At 48.5% G+C, this 24,721-nt stretch overlaps 1 protein-coding gene across 4 annotated transcripts; it reads right to left on the bottom strand.

Annotated features, from left to right (window-relative positions):
* Positions 1-9,729: 9,729 nt before the first annotated feature.
* Positions 9,730-15,183, bottom strand: REEP4 (receptor accessory protein 4). Of its 4 annotated transcripts, none has more exons than XM_036752742.1 (8): positions 14,810-15,183; positions 13,754-13,826; positions 13,064-13,140; positions 12,850-12,970; positions 12,067-12,180; positions 11,351-11,486; positions 10,630-10,784; positions 9,730-10,519 (listed from the first exon to the last, which is right to left on the bottom strand). In XM_036752742.1, the coding sequence occupies exons 1-8, from the start codon at positions 14,839-14,841 to the stop codon at positions 10,454-10,456; spliced, it is 774 nt and encodes a 257-aa protein (XP_036608637.1). In that variant the 5' UTR covers positions 14,842-15,183; the 3' UTR covers positions 9,730-10,453. The 4 variants fall into 4 exon arrangements, with proteins under 4 accessions (XP_036608637.1, XP_036608638.1, XP_036608635.1 ...); XM_036752743.1 differs by having other exon boundaries at positions 10,639-10,784; positions 14,810-15,153; XM_036752740.1 differs by lacking the exon at positions 14,810-15,183 and having other exon boundaries at positions 13,754-14,394.
* Between the last annotated feature and the right edge of the window lie 9,538 nt (positions 15,184-24,721).

The following is a 24,721-nucleotide window of genomic DNA, read 5'->3' as shown; positions in this document are numbered from 1 at the left end:
TCCCTCCTCACCTTCTTCTCTTAGAATCCTAAGGTTTATTCAAGACTCATCTTACGTGTTACCTGCCATGGTTAGCCTTTCCTGGCCCCCTTAGTCATTAGCAATCTCTCCCTCCTCAAATCTCCATTTATGTACTTAGTTGTTAAGTGATAGATGGCAGGACAATTTTATCTTTATCTTTGAACCCCCATCACCTACCATAGTGCCTTACACCTAAACAATGCTTTATTGATGCTTCTTAGATTGAATTGGGATTGGACTGGATTGGGCAAAGCTCTTCAGTCCCACACACTGGGACTGAAGGTAGGGATGGGGGACAGAAAAACATAGATTTAAAAGTGGAAAACACCTACTCTAACCACATTATTGTACAGAGGAAGGCACTGAGCTTCAGAGAGGTTTAAATGGCTCGCCCAAGGGAACACGGACGAGTGAGCAGCAAAGCCTGGATTCAAACCTACCTCGGAAGCTCTTTACCAAATTGTGTTCTTTTCACCACATCATCAGGGGATATAACCTAGGACTTCCTCTCCACTAGCATATTAAAGAAGAGAAAATGAGAGCCCGGAAGAAAGGTCTGGAACCCTTTGTGGAAAACCATAAGACTGAGAACCGGAAGATTTGGTTCCTGGCTCTGGAATCTTATTAAGTGTGTGACTTTCTTTCAATTTCTTTCTCTGGGTCAGGGAAATTTAACTAAATGGTCTGTAAGGTCTCATCCAGCTTTGAAATCTTGAGCTTATGAGTCATGACCATAGCATAATATTTAAAGCTGCAAGGGACCCCAGAGCTTATCTCCTCCAACCCCCTCATTTTACAGATGAGGAAACTGAGGCTTAGCTCTGTTCCAATTGTCCCATTCTAGCCTCCAGGGGTGAAAAGAGCACATATCTGGTTAAAAAAAAAAGTTACTGGGGAGGAATGCACCCTAGGGCTGAGGGCATTACTTTGGCAACTCTCCCGGCACACTATGCCAGTAGAAACTCTGCCTCTTCTTGGTCCTCTAAGATTATCCCATTTAGCTCCCCCAGGGAGCCCAGAACAGCTGGTGGGGTCTGGAATCTCCCCCTGGACTCGGATGAGTCTTTGCTCTTGGCAAAAGCTGAGACATCTCCATGGAGAAGCCCTAAAGTGAAGGGGAATTAAGAGGCATCCTTGCTGGCTTAGGTGAGTTCTTCCTAACTCCAGGGAGTAATAATGTACCTTAGAAGAGGAAGAGACAGGGAGGGAGCACTTTAGCCAGAGACAGAGGGGCAGGGAAAAGAGGGAAACTCCCAAGCAGAGCAGGGAACTACCAAGACTGGTGTGACAGGTGTCACTGAAACTAGCATGACAGCGTGACACAGGGCTGGCACCGTTTCTCAGGGGAATTCTGAGCCAGTCCAGTCTAGGGGTCCCAGTGCCACAGAAACAAAAAGGAAGAGGGTAAGAAGAGTTGGAACTTCAGAAACAGGACTCCCTGGTTTTCTAGGGTGCCAATTTAAAGTGCCCCAGGGACGAACAACTTTATACGGAGGCACATGGGTCCAAGACAATTTGACGGATTAGTTCAGTACTCTCTTGGAGCCCAGATGCCCGTGCTCACCTCAGTCCCCCAGTACTCACCTGTGCTGCTGGGGCCTGGCGCGAGTGCAGCGCGGGTCCTGGCTAATGCTGGACGCGCCCTCCCCATGAGCCACCTCTGGGGCCTGCGGGCTCCTCTCACCCCCTCTCTCCCCCGAGCGTCGGGGGCGCTCTAGGGCCGCAGGTTGGAGGGGTCAGACTCCGGGATCTGCAGGATGCGGCACACTGCGCGGATGGGCCGCACCAGCTTCTGGGCTGAGGTTGTGGGCTGCGCCATGGGCCGCCGAGACTCCGTGCTGCGCCTCTGGGTGGTCCGGGCCGGGTCGGGTTTGGGGAGCGGGTGCCCCGGGGACGGAGGGAGCTGGGCCGGGGGAGCGGACGCCCCCGGAGGGAGAGTGAGCTGGGCGGAGATAGGGGAGAGGGCTCCCCAGAGGGAGAGTGAGCTGGGCTGGGGGGAACAGGCTCCCCTAGGGGAGAGTAAGCCGGACCGGGGGGAGAAGGCGCCCCGGACTGGAAAAGGCAGAGTGGGGGGGACGCGGCCGAGAGGCCAGGGGAAGGGGTCGTTGGGGGGGGCGATCGGGGTGCCCTGGAAGGTGGCACCAAGTGAGCGCAGCGCTGCGCGTCTAGTGCAGACCAAGCAGGACGGAGAGCGCAGCGGGACCTCCTATCGCCATCGCCGGACGCGCAACTGGGGAGCCGAAAAGCTGCTCCGCTGGTTTACTCCTCCTGCACCCTGGGGGGAACAGGAGCCCGTGATTCCTCAGCCCCGCCCAGGCCTGCCCCCTCCTGGCCCCCCAGGGCTTCCGCCAACGCCCCTGCGATGCCACCGGCTGCGCACCCAGAGAATGAGTCTTTTGTTTCCCCCCTTCCCCGCACATCAGCGGCACCCGGGCGCCTGCTGAGAGAGGCTCCCCCAGGGCAACGTGCCAGCTTCCCAGCGGCCCCACCCTCCCGTGGGCCGGCCCGGAGCCTGGCAGGCGGGCAGCACCCCGCTAGTAGGTGCCAAGCTGGGGAACTAGAGCAAAGGGCGGGAGGGGCTGGGCAGGATTCATGGGGTGGGGCTCCCCCCCTCCAGGGTAGGGCATGAAAGGAAGGGGCAGTGTCATTGCTGGCAGTAGCAGTCAGGTTCTCATGGGGTCAAGGATGGGAAACATCTGTTCTATGCCATGGGGGATTGGGTCTATCTCACGTAGATGTATGTATCCCTTTCCCCTTTTATCCCTTTGCACCTAAGATCACCTTTCCATCTTAATCCCCACCCCTCATTCCCTAACACCCTCTCCCTTAGCTAGACCCTGCTATTAACTACTCCAAGGACCACATAACCTCTCCCTGAGTCTCAGTTTCCTCATTTGTAAAATGATGGAGTTGGAGTAGATGCTCTCTGAGGTCCTTTCTTGCTGTGGCCTCTTATGACTCTATTCTACTACCCAGTGTTCCCAGGGCTTCTAGGCCCAATAGAGAAGAGCAGTTGATGGGAGTGGCCCAAAGGGAGGAACCCAAGAGTGGGAGAGGAAATGGGAAAGTGAGGCACCCTTCCACCCAAGGAAGCATCAAGGTTCCTCTGTGGGGGTGGTTCAAGAAGCACAACCAGGTTCACAGACAGCCAGACAGATTCGTACACATACACAAGCTCAATAGGTGTTTCCCTTCACCTGGGCACCCATCACCCATCCCTTACTCTCTTAAATCAGGATCTGGAGAGTGCAGCCCTCTATCTGGTCTGGGACCAAGGTAGTGTTAGGACCTGTCCTTGATCCACAAAGCTAGCTACTGTCATTAGATGGAAGGGTGGGAGGATGTCATTAAGTGGGAGGGAAGGGGAGCAGGGTTCCTTCTCTGGACCTCCGAACATGCTACCATCAGTGGAGATCCAAGTCAGAAAGAAGACAATCTAATAAGGACTTGTGAGAGGCAGGAGAGGGAAGAAGTTGGAGGATTAAGGGTGACTGAGGGGAGCTTGGGCAGAGAGAAGAGTTCCAGAGGGAACTGGGGCCATTCACAGCCTGTGGTATGCTAACATAGATTCTCCTCCAGCAATCTAGCCTCCATGTCTGGAGGTAACTCCCTCTCCTTCCACATTGGCTTGGGCCTGGCCTGTCTGGAAGATGGGAGAGACCAGAACCTCTATTCCTGACCCTCATCCCCCCACCCCCATAGATGTCCTGAGATTAGCTTCAGGGAGTGCAAGAGGGTGGCACTGTGTGGCCAGGGGTACTTGGCAGGATTGTAATTTGTCCATCTTCTCTTGGTGTCCCACAGCCAGCAGCCAGCAGACTAGACAGTGCCAGTGGGGAAAGCCTATGGCTTAGGCCCTAGGAGACTAAGGACCCCTGGCAAGACTCAAGTCCCAAGCCCCACTCCTCCAAATCTGGATGTGGGTGAGGTCAGGCCCCCTTGGGTGACAAGCCAGATAGTTTTCCTCAAGGTCTGTGACTCATCTTTACCCTGACTGCTCCTGGACCCTGTTCCCAGCATAGGCTCTCAGAGAACCTGGGAAGTGGGGGCAATGGGGTGCAGCAAGAGTCCCCTCCACAGTCCCACCCACCCCTATCCTAGCTTCCAATCTAGCTCTCCTGGGCCAACATCAGAGCCCAGGACCTTCCAGTCGGCACCTCTTGGCCGGAGAGTGGAGCAGCTCTGTGGGAATACACACAAAGGACGAAAATACACACAGGAAAAAGTGATACACAAATGGACACATGTACAAAGGCAAGCCGACCAATACCCAAAACATAGGCGTGCCCAGACACAGACCTGAACCAACCCCCACGCTGACAAGCATAAACACAAACAAACATACGGGCATTTGGGAGCTCCACCCACCTTCACCCCTTTCCCCAGAGTTCCTTACCTGGGCAGGCCAGCCAGGCCTCCCTCCACTGGAGCACCCCCCAGACCGGGGGAGGGCAGCCCCGGACAGCCAGGCCAAGCTGCCACTAATCTGGGCAGGGAAGGGGGGGCACCCACGTCAGAGCTGGGACTGCCGGGTGGAGGGCATCCGAGGACATCCCCTCCTACACATGCGGCTGTCTGGGCACCTAGCCCTACTTCCCCAGCCCCTCCATCCCACAGATAGCTAAGGCTGGCTGCCTCCCCTGTGGTGGGGAGTGTTGGGGGTTAATACCATCGGAGCCCCTAAGGACCTGGGTGGAGGGTGGGGGTAGGGGAGAAGAAATGGGTCATGGGGAGGGGAGGGGTTTGTCGGAAGATGAGTTTAATGCTGAAGAAAAGCTCTGTGGCAGACAACTCTCCTCTCTCACCCACTCACCCACCTCCCTAACATGATTTTGCTTCCTCTTTCTAATCATAACCCTCTCCCCACCTAAACAAAAACTCTAACCACCCTCAGATAGTAAATCATTTAATAAATGTCTTGAATTGAGGGAGAGAGAGCTGCCTCTAGGATGCCCTCAATTCAGGGCTGCTTCACCTTGTACTAACCAACCACTTTGAGTATCTGCACTCTCCATGAGTCGAGCAAAAGAAGAGTCTCTGGACCAGGCGCCCCCCCCACCACACCCCTAGCAGTGGGCATCTCTGTGGCTGCACTCTGGGGCCCTGTCATTTGTGGTCAGCTGTTGGAAGCTCTGACCCTAGGGGTTGAGTAGGGGGAAGGGACTGAATTATCATCTCCTCCCCTTTCCTTCGCCCTCCCCCCCCCACCCAGGGTGGGGCAGTGCCAGCCAGGACAACCTGGCCCTGGCCAGGGCCAAGACTGTGTTGAAACAAGAGGCTAATTACGTTGCTGAAACTGGCATCTAAAAATACAGCAACAGGGCCATGTGTGTGCTGCGCACATGGAGGGCAGAGACAGCGGGGTGGGGGGAGCGGGGAGGAGAGAAACTGAGACTTAAGAAAAAGGGAAGCAGTGATTGAGATGGAAAGGAAAAGACTGACAGAGGAAGCTGGCAGGAGATGTCAGGTACAGGGGGAGGAAGGAGGGATGGAGAGACAGAGGAGAAGAAACACTGGAGAGGGAGAACCAGAGGAAGAAGAGGAGCAAGAGAGAGAACAGAAGAAGAAGCCAAAGTGGGAAGGAAGGTAAGGTGGACTTCCATGTCAGAAGGGAGGGATTGAGAAAAGAAGGTGGGTGGGTGGACCCAGGAAGGAATGCATGCTCTTGGGAGGGCTGAAGTGGAGCCAGAGGCCCAGCTCTGGTCACTGGGATCCAGGCTGGGTCAAAGATGGGCATGACAGAGGAAGGGAGGTAATGCAGAAGAGTGATTAAATGTGTTCCTGCTTGGCCCCAGAGGGCCCAATGAGAAGCAGTGGGGGGAAGTTTCAGAGAGACAGATCTAGGCTTGCTTTAAGGAAAAACTTCCTAACAATTAAGAGCTCTCCAAGATCAGGAGGAATGTGTTGCCTTAGGAAATAGCAGCCCCCATTTTGCTAGAGGTTTTCAGTCAAAGGTGAGATGACCACTTATAGTGGATGTTGCAGAGGTGTTCCTGTATGGATTCTATTAGATGGCCTCTGAGCTTTCTTCCGGCTCCAAAATTCTGTAATTCTCTGAGATGGACTGAGTAGTCATTATGGGATGAGGGAGTGTGGAATGTAGGTGCAGATAAGGCCTTGAGTCCTTTGGACAGGTTGAGTTTCCCCTTGTGTCAGCCCAGAAAATCCTGCATGACTCTCTTAATCCCATCCCAGAGGCCAGACAGAATATGGCAAGGGGAGGGATAGAAAATCAAGGTTTGTCCCCCTCACATAGAGATAAAATCTTCGGCTCAGATCTTTGAGGCACCATAGAGTTATTTAATCCAAACTCCCAGTCCAGAAATCTCCTTCACTACACTCCTGACAGGTGCCCAGCATCTACTTAAATATTTCAAGAAGTGATAAAAAAAATTGTTATCTTAACATGGTAAACCCATCCCAATGGGACCAAGCTGGACAGAGGACTAAGGCTTAATCTGCAGTCAGCCTAGAATATAAACACAGAAGCCCCCTATTCTAGGAGGAGGAACAGCCAGACTGGAGTAGCCAATCCTCTAAATCAGGTCCAATCTGACCCACAATCAAAAGGATGCTCCAAGGCTTAGAAATTTTGTCTTTTATTCTAGTTCCACAAATATGGTAGAAGCTGGGAGACTAACATGAGTTAGTTCCCAGCACTGTTGTTGTTTGGTCATTTCAGTCGTGCCCATCTCTTCATGACCCCATTTTGGGTTTTCTTGGCAAAAATACTGGAGCAGTTTGCCATTTCCTTCTCCAGCTCATTTTACAGATGAAGAAACTGAAACAAATGGGGTTAAATGACTTGCCCAGGGTCACACAGCTAGTAAGTGTCTGAGGCCAGGTTTGAACTCAGAGAGATGAATCTTCTGACTCTAGCCCTGGCACTCTATCCACTGAACCACCTAGCTGCCCAAGTTTCCAACACACTTGGGTACAAACAACAAATATTCATTGAGTACCAACTATGTGCTTAGAAGTGTGCTAGCCATGCTGAAGGATGTGAATGGGTCCCTTTCCTCAGGGGGTTTACAATCTAGTTGAGGAAAGCATACATAAAAGGAGTACATTTACTATCTTGTATTCTTAGCTTCAGTGCCAGGTTTAGTGGTAGATCCAATGATTAGCATTAGACTTCAGAGGAAGGAGAGATCACTGGGGACTGGAGCAGTTAAGGAAGGCTTCCTGAAAAAGTAGGTCTTGAACTGGGCCCTGCAGAATTCAGGTACAGGGAGAAAGCAAGGAGAACTTTGGAGGAGAAAGCCTTAGTAAGGGCAAAAAGGAGGAAATTGAACTTTTTTTCAGGTATCAAGAACTAGTGAAAGAATGAAGCATTTAAGTACTTATTATGTGCCAAGCACTAAGTGTAGGAGATACAAATATTTTAAAAAGAGACAGTCCCTGCCCTCAAGGAGCTTACAGTCTAACAGGGAAAAATATGATATCCAGAGCAGTGGTGAGCAGGGAGGGGAGAGATAGGGTAAGGATATGTCCATGGCAGCAGGCAGACGGTGAGATGTCCTGGGTAGACGGCTGGATGAGATGTGAAAGTCAAGAGTGAGGTGGGGTCTAAAGCTAGCCGGTAGGTATAGAGGGCAAAAGGGCTAGCATCTACATACCCAGTTACCAATCCACTGGGTTGGGTCCTAGGTTTGGGGCTTCCAAGAATGGAGCTCCCTACAAGCCTAGTGTTAGGTCTCAGATCAAGTGTGGAGAAGCAGGTCATCCGTGACAGGCAGAAGGTGAGATGGCCTGAGTCAATGGCTGGATGATGGGAAACAAGCATGGTATAGAGGAAGGCTGGACTGGAGGGTTTCTATAGGGAACTAGTGGAGGGATAAATTAGAAAGTGAGGTTTAGGCCAGGTCTTAAATGATAGGAACAAGGTGTCCCTACCTTCTTATTGCAGAGAGGTTCAGAGATCCAGGTGATGTCAGTCTTATAAATGGTGGCCACTCAATTTCCAGGTTGCTCTCACTTCCTCCAAGAAGTCTTCCAATCCACAGTGATGCCCCCTCCTGTCTTTCCAGAGCAATGTCAGACCCATCCAAATCTGTCTTGTTGCCTTGTTTCAATAGCTCTGTCTCTTCACCTAAGACTGAGAGCTTCTGGTCTGGAGGAGCCTCTTATGCTTATTCTGGATCACCCAAAGTGTAATCGAATACAGGACTAGACACACAGTTGGGGTTCCAACCATTGATGATTGCCTTGGTCCCATTCCTAGACATAACCTGAATGCTTAACAACCTAAGAGTCTTAGGAGCTGGAAGGGACCTGAGTAGGAATCTCTATATACCTGTCACCCATCGAACACCTCCAGTGAGGTGAAACTCTTTCTTAAGCCAGACCAGTTCACTTTTAGACAACTCTATTTAGTAAAGTCTCCCTTAAATTGGGCCAATATTTGCCATTCTGTAACATCTACCCATGGGTGCCAGTTCACTCTTTGAAGCAAAGCAGAAAAAAAAAATCATGGACTTCCACCCATGAAAGGAGGGGGTGGTTCCAAGGCATTAATTACTGAGAGCAGTGAGCAGGCAGTAGCTTTGCTTGGAATCGCTACCCTCCCTGGCCCAAGCCTTAAAAGTCAGAACTTCATATTCCCTAGGAAGGTCAAGGAAGGGCAGTCAGAGAAGCCCTGAGGTGGTCCTTATCTCTTTCCAACCCCAAAATGACAGTGCCAGGAGGAGCACCCCAAAACCCTGTGCTCTTGTCTCCTGCTCAATGAGCACTCCTAAGCTTGTCAGGATTAAGCACACCCCAAGCCTGGTCCAGTTCTTTCTAATCAGTTAATCTTTGAACTGACTGTTAAACTGGACTCTTTAGCCACACTCTTCCCCCTTCTTTCCTTCACTGGCTCCCCTCCCTTAGTTAGGGATCCTTTGGCACAACACTACACATTCAGCTCCTATTTGTGCCTAGGGCTATAAAGATGGATAGGGAAGTGATATGGGAGGTAAGCAGACCCGAGGCTCAGAAATGAGGCATGAAGGGACTAAAGAGCAATGCACAAAACTGGTCCAGCACAGAACAGCAGAGAAGGCAATGGGCACTGGGAAGCAGCTTAGTACTGGGGTTATCAGTCAATATCTGATTAGTTGAGGAGTCCTCCCCATCATAAGCTGACAGAATAGAATGGAGCAGAGGCAGGCCAAGGCTAGGATGGCCTTGCCCAGGCTGATGCTGAACACAGTGAGGATCATTGCTTACAAGGGTACATCCACAAAAGGGCTTCCTCCTTTTGGAAAGCATCCATCCGGTGCTAGCTAGACACCAGTAACAAGAGCCAACCCCCAACCAGGCATCTTCACTGCCCTGAAATCTCCCCATCAGGCATCAGTTGTTAGGGAGTGGCCAGAAGTCAGCCCAAGCCCTGGAAAACTGGTTGCTGCGGCTGCCACCCTGTGGCCTGTCTCTGGAGGTGCAATGCTCTTGGGGTTGGGCTAAATCTTCATCTTCTGAGGTGGGGAGGCAAGATTTCTGAACTGAGTATGAGGCCATTATGGGCCTTAGATATTTTCTACTCCCTTGGAAAAGGAGGCTTCATAGGCTTGAGGTTCCTCTTTGTTTTATGATGAAAACACTATTATGTTAAGGTGTAAAGGAAGCCCCAGCAGGAAGATAGGGAAGATCTTTGAAATAAACATTTTTTTAAAAAGAGGAACTGCTGGGGAAGATGAAGAGAAGTCAACCAAGAAGGCAAAAACAGAAGAGAAAATTCCATGTATTTATTTATCAAAACCATTATAAACTTGGCCATACACCAACCAACACACATATATACATATACAAACAAATACACACACATACATATGACCCCCAGAAGAGGCCTGTCAAGTAACACGGGGAAGGGGATGGAATGATCAAAGCTGGGCCTAGGATGGAGAGTAAAAGAATTAGGGAAGGGGAACAAAGGCTCCCCCTACCTCCTAACCATTATGGGTTAGGGGTGAAAGACGATGCCAGAAAAAAGATGGGCAATAAATAACCCTCAGGTCAAAGTACAAAGGAGGGATTTGCTTTGGCATATCAAAAACACAGAAATTGAGCAATGCCAACTGGTGACACCTTTAGTGACTTGGTCTAAGAACACATGACCATGACCCCACCCCCGCCCCAGAGCCAGGAGGAGGTGCCAGTCAGGGCTGGGTCCAGGGTTTCTCAGGCAAGTAGTCCAAGCTGGCAGGTTAGGGGGCTAGGAACCTCTCAAGTCCACCATAGGCACTTTGATGGGCAGAGGATATTAGTGAGGGAGAGGGCATCGGGGCAAGGAGAGATCAGGTGGAAACAGATGAAAACCATCACAAAAAAGGGGCATTTCTGCCTTTCCCAGTGTCCACAGACCCAACATTCTCCCCTCTACATGGAGAGAGTGGGATGTCAGAGAAGGGGGAGGTCGCTGGAGGTAGAGCGGAATGGGAACCAGCCAGCACTAGCTGTCCAGGTCTGATGGGGCTGCCTTCTTCCGAGTTCGGGACTTCAGGGAGCGTGAGGTACCCTGTGGGGGAGGGGAGAAGAGAGGGGTGAAAAATGTGTATTCATCAAAGGCCTGTGTCCTCAGGCAGCTTAGATGACAGCTTAGGGGCTCTTCACCAGCCTTCCCCTCACCTCTCTCACCAGGGGCTTCCTCTTGCCGATTCGTAGGCTCTGGCTGCGTACCAAGGGCTTCTCCCTTGGACGGGGAAGGGTGTGGGCCTTTGTCTGGGAATCAGACCAACATTCATCTTCAGTGTCACTATCCTGGAGGCCCCCGGGACGGTACCCTGGCAGAAGGAGAGAGAGAAGGAATGTTGAGGGTCCCCATAAGTGGCTGTTTTTTTCTCTTTTCTCAAGACTTCCCCGGCTGACTGAGTATGCATGGCAATGATTCTGAGATAAGAGGCAATTCCCTAGGGATAGTCCCTCGTATCATTCGTCTCAGCCCCAGCAAGACCTGTTCTCGAGGCATGTCAGCAAAGTAGGCTAACAACAACCACAAACAGCTGACTTTCCTATAGTACTTCAAGGTTTACAGAGCATTTTAAATCTATGACCTTACCCAAGCCTCAGAATAATCCCGAGAGAACCACTATAAAGTAGAATTACTCACATTTTACAGATAAGGAAATGCAGAGCTAGAGAAATTAAGTGCCTTGCCTGTAGTCACACATCTATTAAAAGCCAAGAGCAGGATCTGAATCTAGGTCTCCCTGACCCTATTCAGTAATCCTATCCACTTACAAGTAATTTGGCGATTCTATCCATTTAGAAGTACCTTGTTTCCCAGCTACAGCTCTGGGTATCCCCTCCCTGACCACAGTCCATCTTCCCACCCCCAGCCCCATCTTACTGATGGGTGGCCTCCGGTGCAAATCCTGGTCCTCCAGGTAGAGGGGATCCTGATAGGGTGGAGCAGGATTGTCAGGGATGGCGCGCAGGTCCTGCATGGAGAAGCTCCGAAGCCTACCAGCGAGGGCACCCTGACTCTGCAGGGAAAGGAGGAAAACGGTCACTAGGTACACCGAAGGGGGGGACAAGCTCCAGGCCATGGGGAGAGCCTAGAGACCCAACATGAGCCCAGAAGGATCATGGAAGGAGTTGGGAATAGGTTCAGGACCAGTGAGGAGAGATACCCAGGCTGGCTGGCATTAGATTCACTTCTGCTTAGGGAATGAGGCACAGCCTGGGGGCATTTGTGGGTATTTGGCTAAAAGCTGCCTTGGAGATTTTTGATGCAGATTTATTTGCCAGTGCAGCTAGTTATTGGCAGAAAAAGGATGAGAACCAGGATCTTCTGGGCCCTAAAGGTGTTATGCCACAATTATGGCAGCACATATTTAGAGCTGGAAAGGACCTTAGCGATCTTCTAGTCCAAAGTCCTCTTGTTACAAGTGAGGAAACTGAGGCCCAGTGACAATGAATGAGGGAAGGCAAGGACTGGAATTCAAGTTTGTGATGGTATTCCAAGTCTCACAAACATCTTCCATGCATGCCAGGAAGGTGGGGCACCACCCATCCCTTGGACCAAGTGCCCAGCGTGTGAAGGGTGAGTGGCCAAGCTGGTACCTTGGCAGCCGCCTGCACTGCAGCCGTGGCAGCGATGTTAAGACCTCGCTTCCCAAAGCTCAGCACCGTCTCATAGCTCCGCTCCTTCGCCTGTACAATGTATGAGTCGATCTCCTAGGGACATAGGAAAGTCAAGGGTGAGGGAGGGGGAGGTGTCCAAGAATCAATCATCCCTTCATTTATTCAAGAGGCCATGTTCTGGACACCCATGATACCAAGGCAAAAGCAAATCAGGTTCTCTCTTCAGGGAGCAATTTACATTTTTTAGAAAAAAAGAAAAAAAAAAAAAAACCTCCTCAGCTCTGTATCTTTATACCGATATACCTGGTGTGAGACCCTGGGAGTGAGAGAAACTGGCTCTAGCCCCTGACCCACTGCACCTCCCTCTGGCCCTCAAGGTCCGTCTGCTGCCGCCTCAAGACTGTCCACAGTCTATGGAGCAAGATACAGGGCACAACCTGCCTTCAAGGAGCTTCTACTCTGTGCTCCCAATGAAAGGTCCTACTCTGTTCCCCTCCCAGTCAGAGCCATTCATAATATTTTAATATTTTCCACTGGATCCCACTAGGCACCCTCCTATACTTATTGGATCCTCACAACAGTCTCATCAGGCAGGGAAGACAGGGATGGTGATTCTCACTTTACAGATGAGTAAACAGAAGCAGATATGGATAGTACCTAAGGTCAAATACTAAATTAGTGGCAGAGCTAAGGGTGGGACTCAGGGCTCCTAAATCTTAGTTCAGTGCTTTCCCTATACCATTCAGTCTCTCTCCTGCCCACCTTCTCACGGTAGGAAAGGGCTGGATGGATAAACTTCCTGTAAAGCAGGCTGGCACCCTTGGTATAAGGGGAGAGGAGCCACACCACAAATGCCATCTTGATCTCATAATAGAAAGGGAACCTGTAAGAGAAGGTCAGAGTCAGGAAGGAATCAGGAGGGGGAGGAAGCCAGCCCCGATCAGCCCCAGTGCCTGGCCACCCACCATCCCCATACCAGGAAATGAAGATGTCCGTGAAGGTCTCTACTGTCATGAAGAAGGCGAAGACAATCCAGTACATCATCCATCGGACCTGATTGAGGTGGAGGCGGGGATCACCAGGGTCAGGCCTAGGCTGCCCAGCCTCTCCCTAATCCCTGCCCACTAGCCCCAGTCTGGCGGAGACATTCCATTGAGAAGCTGGTCCAGCGGCATTCCCTCCACAGAGACTCATTCTCACTAGAACTTATTGCTGTTTCCTCCACTCCCACTCCACGGACATCGTCTTTAACATCTTTCATCTAGAGGACGGTCGACATCATTGCCATTCTCTTCTACCCACTTGTTGATTACAACTGACATATAACATTTGAGGTTAAAAGGTGCTACAAATTATCTCATATGTTACATAGGTAGTACCAGAATTATTTTCCTCAATTAACAGATAAGGAAACTGAGTTTGGGCCCAGTGAAGCAATTTGCTCACAGCCAATTAGTAAGTACCCGATGGAGTCACACTCAGGGGTTCTAACTCCCAAGTTTCCACTAGGGTGGTCTGTCTCTCTCCTACCTCCTGCTTCGATCCACTCCCATGATGGTCACAGTCCCAGAAATATGCCAAGCTGCCCCCTACCAGACTGCTGTTCCAGCCTAGCGATGCCATCTGCCTCGCATCCTGCCCCCATCACAAAGAGGTCTACACTCACATATTCCCGGATATTCTTAGTCTTCACAGCTTTATAGGAGGCGTAGGCAGGGTACAGCATTCCAAATACCAGCCTGGATGAGGGAGAGGAGGAAATCCAAGGGAAAGGCTCAGAGGGGGTCCTATAGCCCAATTCCTTTACTTTACAGAGGAGGCAGCTCAGGCTTGGAGAAGGCATATAACGCACCCAAACAACCACAGCAGCAGGGCTGTTTGAAACGACAGGACTCCAAATCTATGCTTTTGCCACTATTACGGTCTCTAAGATTATACTCTCTGCTCCCTGTCCCCACCTCCCACATATTGACAGTGCCTTTGTTTCTGAGTTGCACATCCAGTGTTCCTGATTCCTGAGTCAGTGCCCTGAAGGCCCCCTCCCCATCCCACTAGGTCCCTGAGGCCTGCCCGGGCCTGCAGTGGCCTCCCACAGGGTGAGGGCAGAAGGCAATCTGCCATGCTCAGAGGGTGGAGGGCCCAGCTGGGGTGGGGAGCAAAACCAGCAAGGACCTGGGAAGAACACGGGCCATTTGTTCCCAACCTTCTCTGACACCCACGGGGACCCAGTTAAAGGCAGAGAACCTTCACTTTCCTGGAGGGTGACCCTAGGGAGGGAGAGACAGAGAGAGGGATAGGGGGAGGGGGAGAGGGAGAGAGAGGGAGGGGGGAGGGGGGAGAGAGGGAGAAAGGGAGAGAGGGAGAGGAGAGGGAGAGGAGGAGAGAGAGAGAGAGTGTGTGAGTGTGTGTGTGTGTGTCCTAGGAACCTGGGGGGTGAATCACGTGCTTACTCAGGCAGGAAGCAAGCACCTAGATTCTCGGCCCATGACGAACCCCTCTCCCTCCTAACCACCAAGGGCTACGGGATGCCCCCTACTTCCCCTGCCCTTAGCCTACAAGCAAGATCTCGTCCCTTTTGGGGAGAGGGTTGGGGTGGGTTCCGCCTCGGCTCCACGGCTCACGTGGAGGGAAGCCGCTTGTGGTGGCCGCGGGGCAGGTGTCGGGGGGCGGCTGTCCGAGGGTCCAGGCCGCCCCCTCCCCGCCCTCTGGTCCCAATACTCACACCACCAATCGGGAGATCACCCAGGACACCATCCTGCCGGGTGCAGGGGGCGGGAAGGGGTGCGGTGCCCAGGGGAAGTCGAGGCAGGAGAGGAGGCTTCCAGGGGGTTTAGGGGTGGCTGGGGTGGAGAGGGGGCGCTCCGGGAGCCCCGGGTGGCGGACGCCCGGCCGCTGCCCCCCGCCGGCTGGGAAGTGGGGGGCTTGGCACAGCAGGGAGAGTGGGAGGCGCAGAAACGGGGTGCTCGGGCTCGGCTGCTCGCTCCGGCCGCAGCTCGGTTCCGCCGCTTCCCCGGCCGGGCCGCCACTACCGCCTTCGCCGGGTCGGGCCCCGAGGCGGAGTTTGCAACTGACTTGAAAGTTGCACTGACCTAACTTCGGTCCAATCCCCAAGGCCCGAGCCCGCGCAGGCGCACTGCGCGCCCCGCGGCCCGGAAGGCCGGGACCGAGCGGAGACGAGGAAGCGAAGCCTTAAAGGGGCCGCAGCCTGGCCGGGCAGGCGGCCTCGGGGAGCAAGGAGCCTAGAGAGGCTCTAAGCAGAGCACGGGGAAAAGGAGATCTTGGCAAGCATAGACCACCGAGCTAGAGGTGGAAAGGACACACAAAGCCTTCGGATCCAACCTCCTCATTTTTCCAATGAGGAAACTGAGGCCCAGGGCAATGAAGTCTCCCACTCCCATAAAGAATAGCAGGATTCGAACTCGTGTCCTGCAAGCACCGATACCCTGCTGTTTCCATTGTGCTACATGGAAATGTATTCCTTCTACTTAGGCTTAATTTTTAAAATTATTTTAACTAATTTTAAATTATTTCAAAAATAATAATTATTAATACATTATTTTCTATCTAATAAATTTTTTACTACTAACATTCTTTTCTTTTTAAATTTTGTGTTTCAAATTCTTTCCTTCCCCACCCCCTGAGAAGGGGAGGAAAATGATATCAACTATAGCATGAAATCATGAAAAACATATGTACATATTAGCCACATTTGGGGAAAAGGCAAAAAAAAAAAAAGATTTGAAGTTACTCTCCACACCTCCCTTCCCAACACATAAATGCCTATTTCAAATCCTGCCTTCGATTTTCTACATTATGTGAGTTCCTAGATCTAGAGGAGGAAGTCTTCTCAGCAAGCCTCCCAGAAGTCCAAAAGGGCAGCTGTGGGCCTGGACCACGGGCAGCTAGGTCTCACTAAGTATCTGAGGTTGAATTTGAACTCAGGTCTTCCTGACTCCAGGACTGGAGCTCTATCTGCTGCACACCTGGCTAGGATTTTTAGATGGGCCGTGAAGCCAGGGAAGTGAGGAGAAGGAAAGCATTGCAGGCTTGGGGACAGCCCGAGAAAATGCCCTGAGCTGGGGTCTTCTTGGAGGAACTGCTGGGAGGCCGGTATCACTGGGTCATAGAATAAATGGGGGAAGAGGGAGTGTGAGAAGACTAGAAAGGTAGGGGAGGAGGGGTGGTGGTGAAAGGCTTTGAATCCTTAGTGGAAGTTTTTCTGCCTGATCCTGGAGGGGATAAGGGTCGATGGAGTTTATCCAGTAGGGAGTGACGGGTCACACCTGTGCAATAGGAAGATTGCTTTGGCAGCTGAGTGAAGGATGGACTGGGAAGGGAGGGAGACTTGAGGCAGACTGGCCCACCTGCACGCTATTACCATAGTCCCGACAGCCTGCCCCAGCGTGCTGGCAGTATCTAATTGTAAACTCCTTGAAGTCAGGCTTGTTTGTTGTTCAGCCATGACCCCATTTGTTGTTTTCTTGTCAAGATCCTAGAGTTGTTTGCCATTTACTGCTCCAGCTCATTTTCCAGTTGAGGAAACTGAGGCAAACAGGGTTAAGTGACTTGCCCAGGGTCACACAGCTAGGAAGTATCTGGTAAGTGTCTGAGGCTGGATTTGAAGTTAGGTCTTCCCTACTCCAGGCCCATGGCTCTATCCACTTCACTACCTACCTGCCTTGAAGGCAGGCCCCAGGGTCTTATTTTATCTCTGCATCTCCAGCACCCAGCACGATGCTATCCTTACACTTTTGGGGATCGAGGCTGAGGATCTGCACCTGTGATTTCATTAATGTAGGGAACTCTGGGTGTGGCTGCAGATCCACTGCTCTTTTTGTAATTTATTGTCCCTGAGAGGGACCAGGAGCTGAGAGAGGTTAGTAACCTGCCATCTGTCACAGAGCTGGCATGTGAAAGAGAGGACATGAACCTTGGTCTTCTTGACTCGAAGGGCAGCCTATTCTTCCTTCAGGTAGCAGACACAATAAATATTTGCTTTCATCGTAGCACCTTGCATTCCACTGGATTTCAAGGCCTCTCCTCCCATCAGCCTCAAGTCGACAGTCGTTAGTCTTGCCCAGCCAAAAATAGGACACTAAATAGGTTGGGGGAGGGGGGCGAGAGAGAGAGCCATTGACAGGGTAAGTAGGAAGGCACCTAGAACAAACAAAAGCACCTTTGCCAAAATATGCCCTGGGCCAGATGACCTGACATAGATTCATTCCTCAGACAACTTCTCATTTCTCACCTGTTTACACTCATTTTGAACATCTTTGATTTCCCCACCCAGTGCCGGGTACCTTCTCTTCCTCCCCTCCCCCCCCCATTTCTCCCAAGTTTTTCCAGCTTTCTTTTACAAGTCTTCTTCCACTATTAGATTGTAAAGGGCAGCTAGGTGTCATGGTGGATAGGGTGCTGGGTGTGGAGTCAGGAAATGTTTTTATTGTTCAGCCATTTTAGTCGTGTCTGACTTTCCGTAGCTCCCATTGGGGCTTTCTTGGCAAAGATACTGGAGCTATTTGCCATTTCCTGCTCCAGCTCATTTTCCAGATGAGGACCACACAGCTAGTAAGTATCTGGTAAGTGTCGGAGGCTGAATTTGAACTCAGGTCTTCTGACTTAAGGCCTAGTTCTCTTTCTACTCCTGCCACCTACCTGCCCCCAGGAGTTACCTGAGTTCAAATCTAGCCTCAGACCCTTATTACCTGTGTGGCCCTGAGCAAGTCTTTTAAACCTATTTACCTCAGTTTCCCCATCTGAAAAATGAGCTGGAGAAAGAAACAGCAAACCACTCCAGTATCTTTGCCAAGAAAACCCCCCAAATGGGGTCACAAAGAATTGGACACAACTGAATATAACTACAATTCAAGTACAAGCTTTTTGAAGGTGGAAATGGTTTTCTTTCTCTTCCTTCCTTCCTTCCCTTCTTTCTTTCTCTCTTCCTTTCTTTCTTTTCTTTTCTTTTCTTTTCCTTTCCTTTCTTTTCTATTCTTTTCTTTTCTTTTCTTTTCTTTTCTTTTCTTTTCTTTTCTTTTCTTTTCTTTTCTTTCTTTCATATATTTGTTTCTCCAGAACATAACAATCTCTTAAAAACACTTGTTGATGTTGGTGGAGTTGTGAACTGATCCAGCCATTCTGGGGAGCAATTTGGAACTATGCCCAAAGGGGTATAAAAATGTGCATACCCTTTGACCCAGCAATACCACTTCTAGGGCTGTATTCCAAAGAAATCACACAAGTGGGAAATGGACCAGTATGTACAAAAACATTTACAGCAGCTCTTTTTGTGGTGGCGAAGAATTGGAAATCAAGGGGATGCCCATCGATTGCTGAATGGCTAAACAAATTGTGGTATATGAATGTAATGGAATATTATTGTGCTATAAGAAATGAGGAGCAGACGGACTTCATTACAACCTGGAATGACCTATATGAACTGATGCTGAGTGAGGGGAGAAGAACCAGGAGATCATTATACATGATTACAGACACACAGTATCTGTGATGACTAACTTTGATGGACTTGGTTCTGCTCATCATGCAGATTGAGACAAACTATTTGCTCTCTTTTTTTTCTTCTTTTTTGGTTTTGTTTCTCTTTTCTCATGATTCATTCTATTGGTTATAATTCTTTACAACTGGACTATTGTGTAAATAAGTTCATTGTGAAGGTATTTGTAAAACCTACATTGGATCACATGCTGTCTTGGTGGACGGGAGAGGGAGGGAGAGAAAATTTGGAACCCCAAAAATTGTGGAACTGAGTGTTGTAAACTAAAAATAAAAAAATAAATTTATAATTTAAAAAAGGAATAAAAAAATAAACACTTATTGAATAACTGACTCTGAGGCCTGGTATAAATTCTCTCTAACTGCCTCTTTCTGAAAAATGGAGAAAATAGCTAACTTGCCCTTCTGCCACGAAAGGATGTGGTAGGGATGGATGACATCATGTCTACACAGGACTCCTGAGAGACAGGGGTGATTATTACTTATTAAAAGTAATATTTAACTCCCACTAATCTTCCCTGGGGGAATGGAAGAGTTAATGTAAAGCGCAGTGAAAGGCTTCTGGGAAAAGGCAAGCTTCTTGGGACAGAAGGAGATAAATACATACTGACCGTCATCATGCCATTATTAATTATTATCATCAATTTTATAGGTACCACTGGCTGTGAGAAATGGTCATGAAACTTACCAGAGAAAACTTCCTCAAGGACCTCGCCTCCTTTACCCAATTGGACCAGTGTCCATTACAAGAGAAACTGACCATTGCCCAGGACCAGATTACTCCTACTGAGGACTTTGGGTCTAGGGCAGGAGCTCTTAACATTTGGACCATGTGGATGGCCTGTGAATAGATTCTTGGGGGTCCATAAACTTGAATAGAAAAAAAAGTTTATCTTTATTTTTTGAACCTTTGGTCTCCTTTGTAATCCTACACATTTTATTTTATGCATTTAAGAACATTATTCTGAGCAAAACATCATTCTAAGGGGCAAAAAAGGTAACAGACCCCTGCTCTTGGGTTATCTGAAGGTGGTATGCATTTTCCCAAAGCAAATCATATTATTATCTCTTACCTTCTTCAACAGAATCTTCCAGGTGAAAAAAGGGTTAAAATGAAAGGGAAGAGTAATACCAATAGGGAAAATAAGAGAGCAAAGGGCAGCCTCTGAGTGCTGGGAAGCCAGAGAAAGGGAGGGGACACATCTTTGTCTTGGTTGACAGCATGGGAGTGGGTGCTGACTGTGCAATAACTTTTAAAATGTGTTGTTTTTGCAGTTTTTTCAGTCATGTCTGACTCTTTATGACCCCATTTGAGGTTTTCTTGGCAAAGATACTGGAGCAGTTTGCCATTTCCTTCTCCAGCTTATTTTATAGGTAAGGAAACTGAGACAAACAGGGTTAAGTGACTTGCCCAGGGTCACACAGCTAGTAAGTGTCTGAGGCTGGATTTGAAGTTAGGTCTTCCTGACTCCAGGCCTGGTACTCTATCCACTGTGCCACCTAGCTGCCCTGAATTTTTTTTAAAAAATGCTTCATATCTATATAGTGCTTTAACAAACTTTCACATCCATTCTCCTTTGGTCAGAGGTTTCCAGTTGATCCCTTTGGGGTGATGTTGCAGGGGGAGGGGCATTTATTTATTCAGGCATGGGTTGGGCTAGGTGGCTTAGGAGATCCTTTCAAGACTGAGATTCTATTGGAAATTGAGGGAATGCCCATCAGTTGTGGAACGGCTCTACAAGCTGTGGTGTATGAATGTAATGGAATACTATTGTACTGTAAGAAATGATGAGCAAGCAGACTTCAGAAAAACTAGGAAAGACTTATATGAACTGATGCCGAGTGAAGTAAGCAGAACTGAGAGAACACCATACACAGTAACAGCAACATTGCGCAATGACCAACTTTGATCGACTTAGCTCTTCTCAGCAATACAATGATCCAAGACAATTCCAAAAGACTCGTGATGGAAAATGCATCCAGAGACAGAACTATGGAGTCTGAATGCAGATGAAAGCATACTATTTTCACTTGTTTTTTTCTTTCTTGTGCTTTTTGTCTTTTGTTCTGATTCTTCTTTCACAACATGACTGACTACTGTGGAGATGTATTTAACATGATTGTACATGTATAACATCAGATTGCTTGGGGACACAAGGAAGAAAGGGAGAAAAATTTTGAACTCAAAATCTTACAGAAATGAATGTTGAAAACTATCTTTGCATGTAATTGAAAAAAATACTATTAAGTGCAAAAAAAAGAAATTCTGTGATCTCACATGATTCTATGATAGTCACAGATGTAGGTAGGGGACATATTATTATGTCTATTTTACAGAGGAAAGAAGTGAGGTGAGAGAAATGAAGTGTCGTGAGTCTGTCTTCTTTTTTAACACATGCTGATGGAGCCATCTCTTCTGTGCCATTCATTAGTTCACTTTCTCAAGAATTTAGAGCACTGGAGGAATCCCCCAGACATGACATTCTCCAACTCATACATCATATGGAAGGCTTTGTCAAGGACCTTTGCCCTGGGGAGGTATCTCACACCAAACCTCCCAGGCTAATATTATTGTGAAATGTTATCAGTGAATGAAACTTCAGGTATTATCTCCAGGGTTTCAGGATGTCCCTGGAGAAATGGACACCTAGAAATTGTACCTAGTGCAATTCTTAGCCTAGAGTCTCTCTGAAAAGAACCATAGGGCCTGAATAAAGAGTCTATTTCTTGATTTTCTGAATTAATTTTCTTAAATCTAGTAACATTATAAGACTATAAATTACAAAACTCTTGCTGTCCTGTGTTGGTAGAGAAGGATTTTCCTTGCCAAGCTTTCCCTATGTCAATGAAATAGCAGATCCAATTTAAAAAAAATCCTACACAAAGAGTCCCTGGAAGAGAAACAGTGACATTAGTCCAAGTACCCTTCTGACATCTAGGGTTATATCTTTCCTGCCTTTAGCCCCAAAGCTATTGACATCCTAGGCTGATTATACCGGAGACTCTGAGCTATTCATTGGTGATATGGCCAGTAGGCAGATGATCTCTTGGCCTGGCCATGAGGCAGACAGAACCATGTGTTCCCATGCCCTCTGAACTGCTGGGGGACTGCTGCCCTCCTGATGTCCTAGAGACCCATTGTCACACTGGCATTTGGACATTCCTTAATCGACCTTCATCTGGACATTTGCTCTTTTCCCCAGGAGCCCCCTTTCTGGGAAAGAATGATGGGTTTACTTCCCTACAATAACAGGACAATTAACTGCCTGCAGGATGATGAGGGTATCAGCTGTGCCATGAATAGAGCTGAAGGAGGCTGGCCAGGTGAAGGACTGGCTAGCAGCGGCCACCCCAGATCACCTGTAAGTCATCACGAGGTCTGGAGTGAGGAGGATGGAGAGGAGAGAAGGGAGGGAAGCAAGAGGGCGGGCAGGCTCCAAACTGTTCTATCCACAGTTACCAATGCTCTCTTAACCACCAAATTCTAAGGCCTTTTCTCAGCCCTCATTGTACTCATCCTTGTAACTTTTGACACTGACTTCCTCTCCTCTTAGGACTATCCTCACCTACCCAGGCTGTTAGAGTGTTGCGTTCTCTTGTGTCTCCTCTTGTCTATTTTCTTCCATCTCCTTTAATATATCATCATCTTGCTCCTGCCCTTTAAGTGGGGACAATCTCTTAAAAGCTCTGTTGTAGGCAGTGGTGTGTTCATAAATGTTTAACCACTGGCGATCCTAAAAAAGGAAAAAAACTACCTACCTATCTACCTAATCTATCTATATCTTTAAGTTTAATCTGTTTTAATATTTAAGTTTTATTTTTTATTTTAATATTTAATTTAATAATTAAGTTTAATCTGTTTAATATTTTTCTCCATTGTTTTCTTAAGTCTAGACAATCAACAAGACAACAAACCAAGCCCGCATTTGTAGTTTGTTGATTTTGAAGGTGTAAATAGTCACATTGAAAATTTAACAACCAGCTCTCTGGAGCAGGTTTGAGCTGGCTCCAGTACACCTCTGGTTCTAAGCATTCTCGTGCTCTCTCCACACTCTTCCTTTGGTGTTCCCATCTGGCTCCCTAGCTCCGGTCTTCAATTTCTAAAACTGCTAGTTGGGCAGGTCAAACTCAAAATGTTCAAGATGAAACTCATTATTCCCTTCTCCTTAATAGCTTCTTTCCTCTAAGCTTCTCTTGTTCTGTTCAGGGAACCGCCATTTTTCCAGTAACCCCAGGTTCCAAGCATTGTATTCATCACTGGCCCTCTCAAAAATTCGGTTGCCAAGCCTTGTCTATTCTACCTTCACATTGGATCACAACTTCCACCCCCTTCTCTCTACTATCTTGATTTAGTCACTCATCACCTGTTGTCTGAACTCCGATAATAGCCTCCTAAAGAATGTCCCTTGCCTGAAGGCTCTTTCCCCTCAACAATGCAGGAGGCCATCAAATTGATCTCTTTAAAACACAGATCTGAACGTGGTGCTTCCCTACTCAAAAATCTTCAGTTGTTCCTGGTTGGCTCTAGGATAACATATGAACTTCTTAGCCTAGCATTTAAATCCTTCTACAATCTGCTCCCCACCTTCCTTTCTGACCTTATTTCATATTGCTTTTCTTCCTGTACCTTCTGTTCCAAAATTGCTACTCCTTGGGCACAGCAGAACTTGTCCTTTTCTCTGGGCTTTTGTACAAGCTTCTTTCCCATGCCTGGAATACACTCCCTCTACACCACTGCCTTAGTAGAATACCTACTTTCCTTCAACGCACAGCTCAGATAACCTAAATAAAGCCTTTCTTTATCCACCTAAAGCAATCAATGCTCTCTCCTTTATTTTGTACCTTGTACTTAACTGCGTACCAGCTACATCCCCTAGCTGAATGCAATCTCCTTGATGGGAGGGGCTCTTTGGTCTTTGTATCTTCAGCTCCCAGAAAAGTGCCTTGCCTATATTAGGCAAATAATAAATTTTTGTTAATTAGATTTAAACTGAATTGTATATAGAAACAGAGGCTCCATCAGAAACTGGGCCTTAAGCAAGCATCTCACAAAGTTGCCCAAGAGGTATCATGGAGACCAAATTGATAAGACTTGGCCAGTTGCTTAGATAGGGGAGAAAGGAAGGGAGAGTAAAGAGTTGAGGATGACTCTAAGATGATGTCCTGCATGAAAATAGGGAAATCAGGAAGAAGGAGGGGTGAGTTGAGGGGGAAACATCGGTTCTGTAGGGACAGTGAAGAGAGGGCAGGGCCTGGAGTCAGAACGACTCATCTTCCTGAATTCAAATCCGGCCTCAGGCACTTACTAGCTGTGTGACCCTGGGCAAGTCACTTCACCTTGGTTGCCTCCTTTCCTCATCTGTCAAATGAGGGGGAGAAGGCAATGGCAAACCACTCCAGTATCTTTGCCAAGAAAACCCCAAAAGAGTCAAACACGACTGAGCAACAGCAGCAACAACATGGGTTCCGTGCCAAGATCTTTGCCTAGGAAGGAACAGTACAAAAATGACAAAACAGGGAGTTGAAACCCAAGATAAGTAGGGAGATAATAAGAGCATTTGTTTGCCCTCGATGAGTTCAAGTCATCTGGCCCAGATGAGCTACATTCCAAAGTACTGAATGAGCCAACAGATGTGATTGCTGACCCAGCATCGACGACCTTTGTAAAGACTGTGAACAATGAGGGAGATGCCGCAATGCTCGGCAAGGCAAGTGTCCCAATTTTAGAAAGAAGAGTAGAAAATTCAGGCTGAGAACTATTGGCCAGAGAGTTTGACTTCTTCTATTTCTGGAAAAGTTCTGGAATAGATTACAAAAGGGATATCTAGGGAACATTTAGAAAAGGAAATGGTAGAGAGACAGTCTGGCTCCATCAAGGTCAATCCAGAAAAACTTTGTTTCCTTCTTTGATAGAACTACTAGATGGGCAGATCAGCAGGGTGAGATAGACAGAATTTGACGAGATTTTAGAAAAACATTTGACAAAGTCTCTCGCACAATTCTTGTTCACAAGATGAAGAGGTGTGGTAGATTCGGATCTGGTTAAGTGGCCAAATGAAAAAGTGGTCATTAAAGTTGGTTCAATGGGTGGCTAAGTGGTATGGTGGATAGAGCAGCAGCCCTG

The sequence above is a fragment of the Trichosurus vulpecula genome, chromosome 3 (genome assembly GCF_011100635.1).
Source record: "Trichosurus vulpecula isolate mTriVul1 chromosome 3, mTriVul1.pri, whole genome shotgun sequence".
NCBI lineage: Eukaryota > Metazoa > Chordata > Mammalia > Diprotodontia > Phalangeridae > Trichosurus > Trichosurus vulpecula.
Note: the sequence above shows the minus strand (reverse complement) of the source record. Positions and strands in the feature narration are given on the sequence as shown.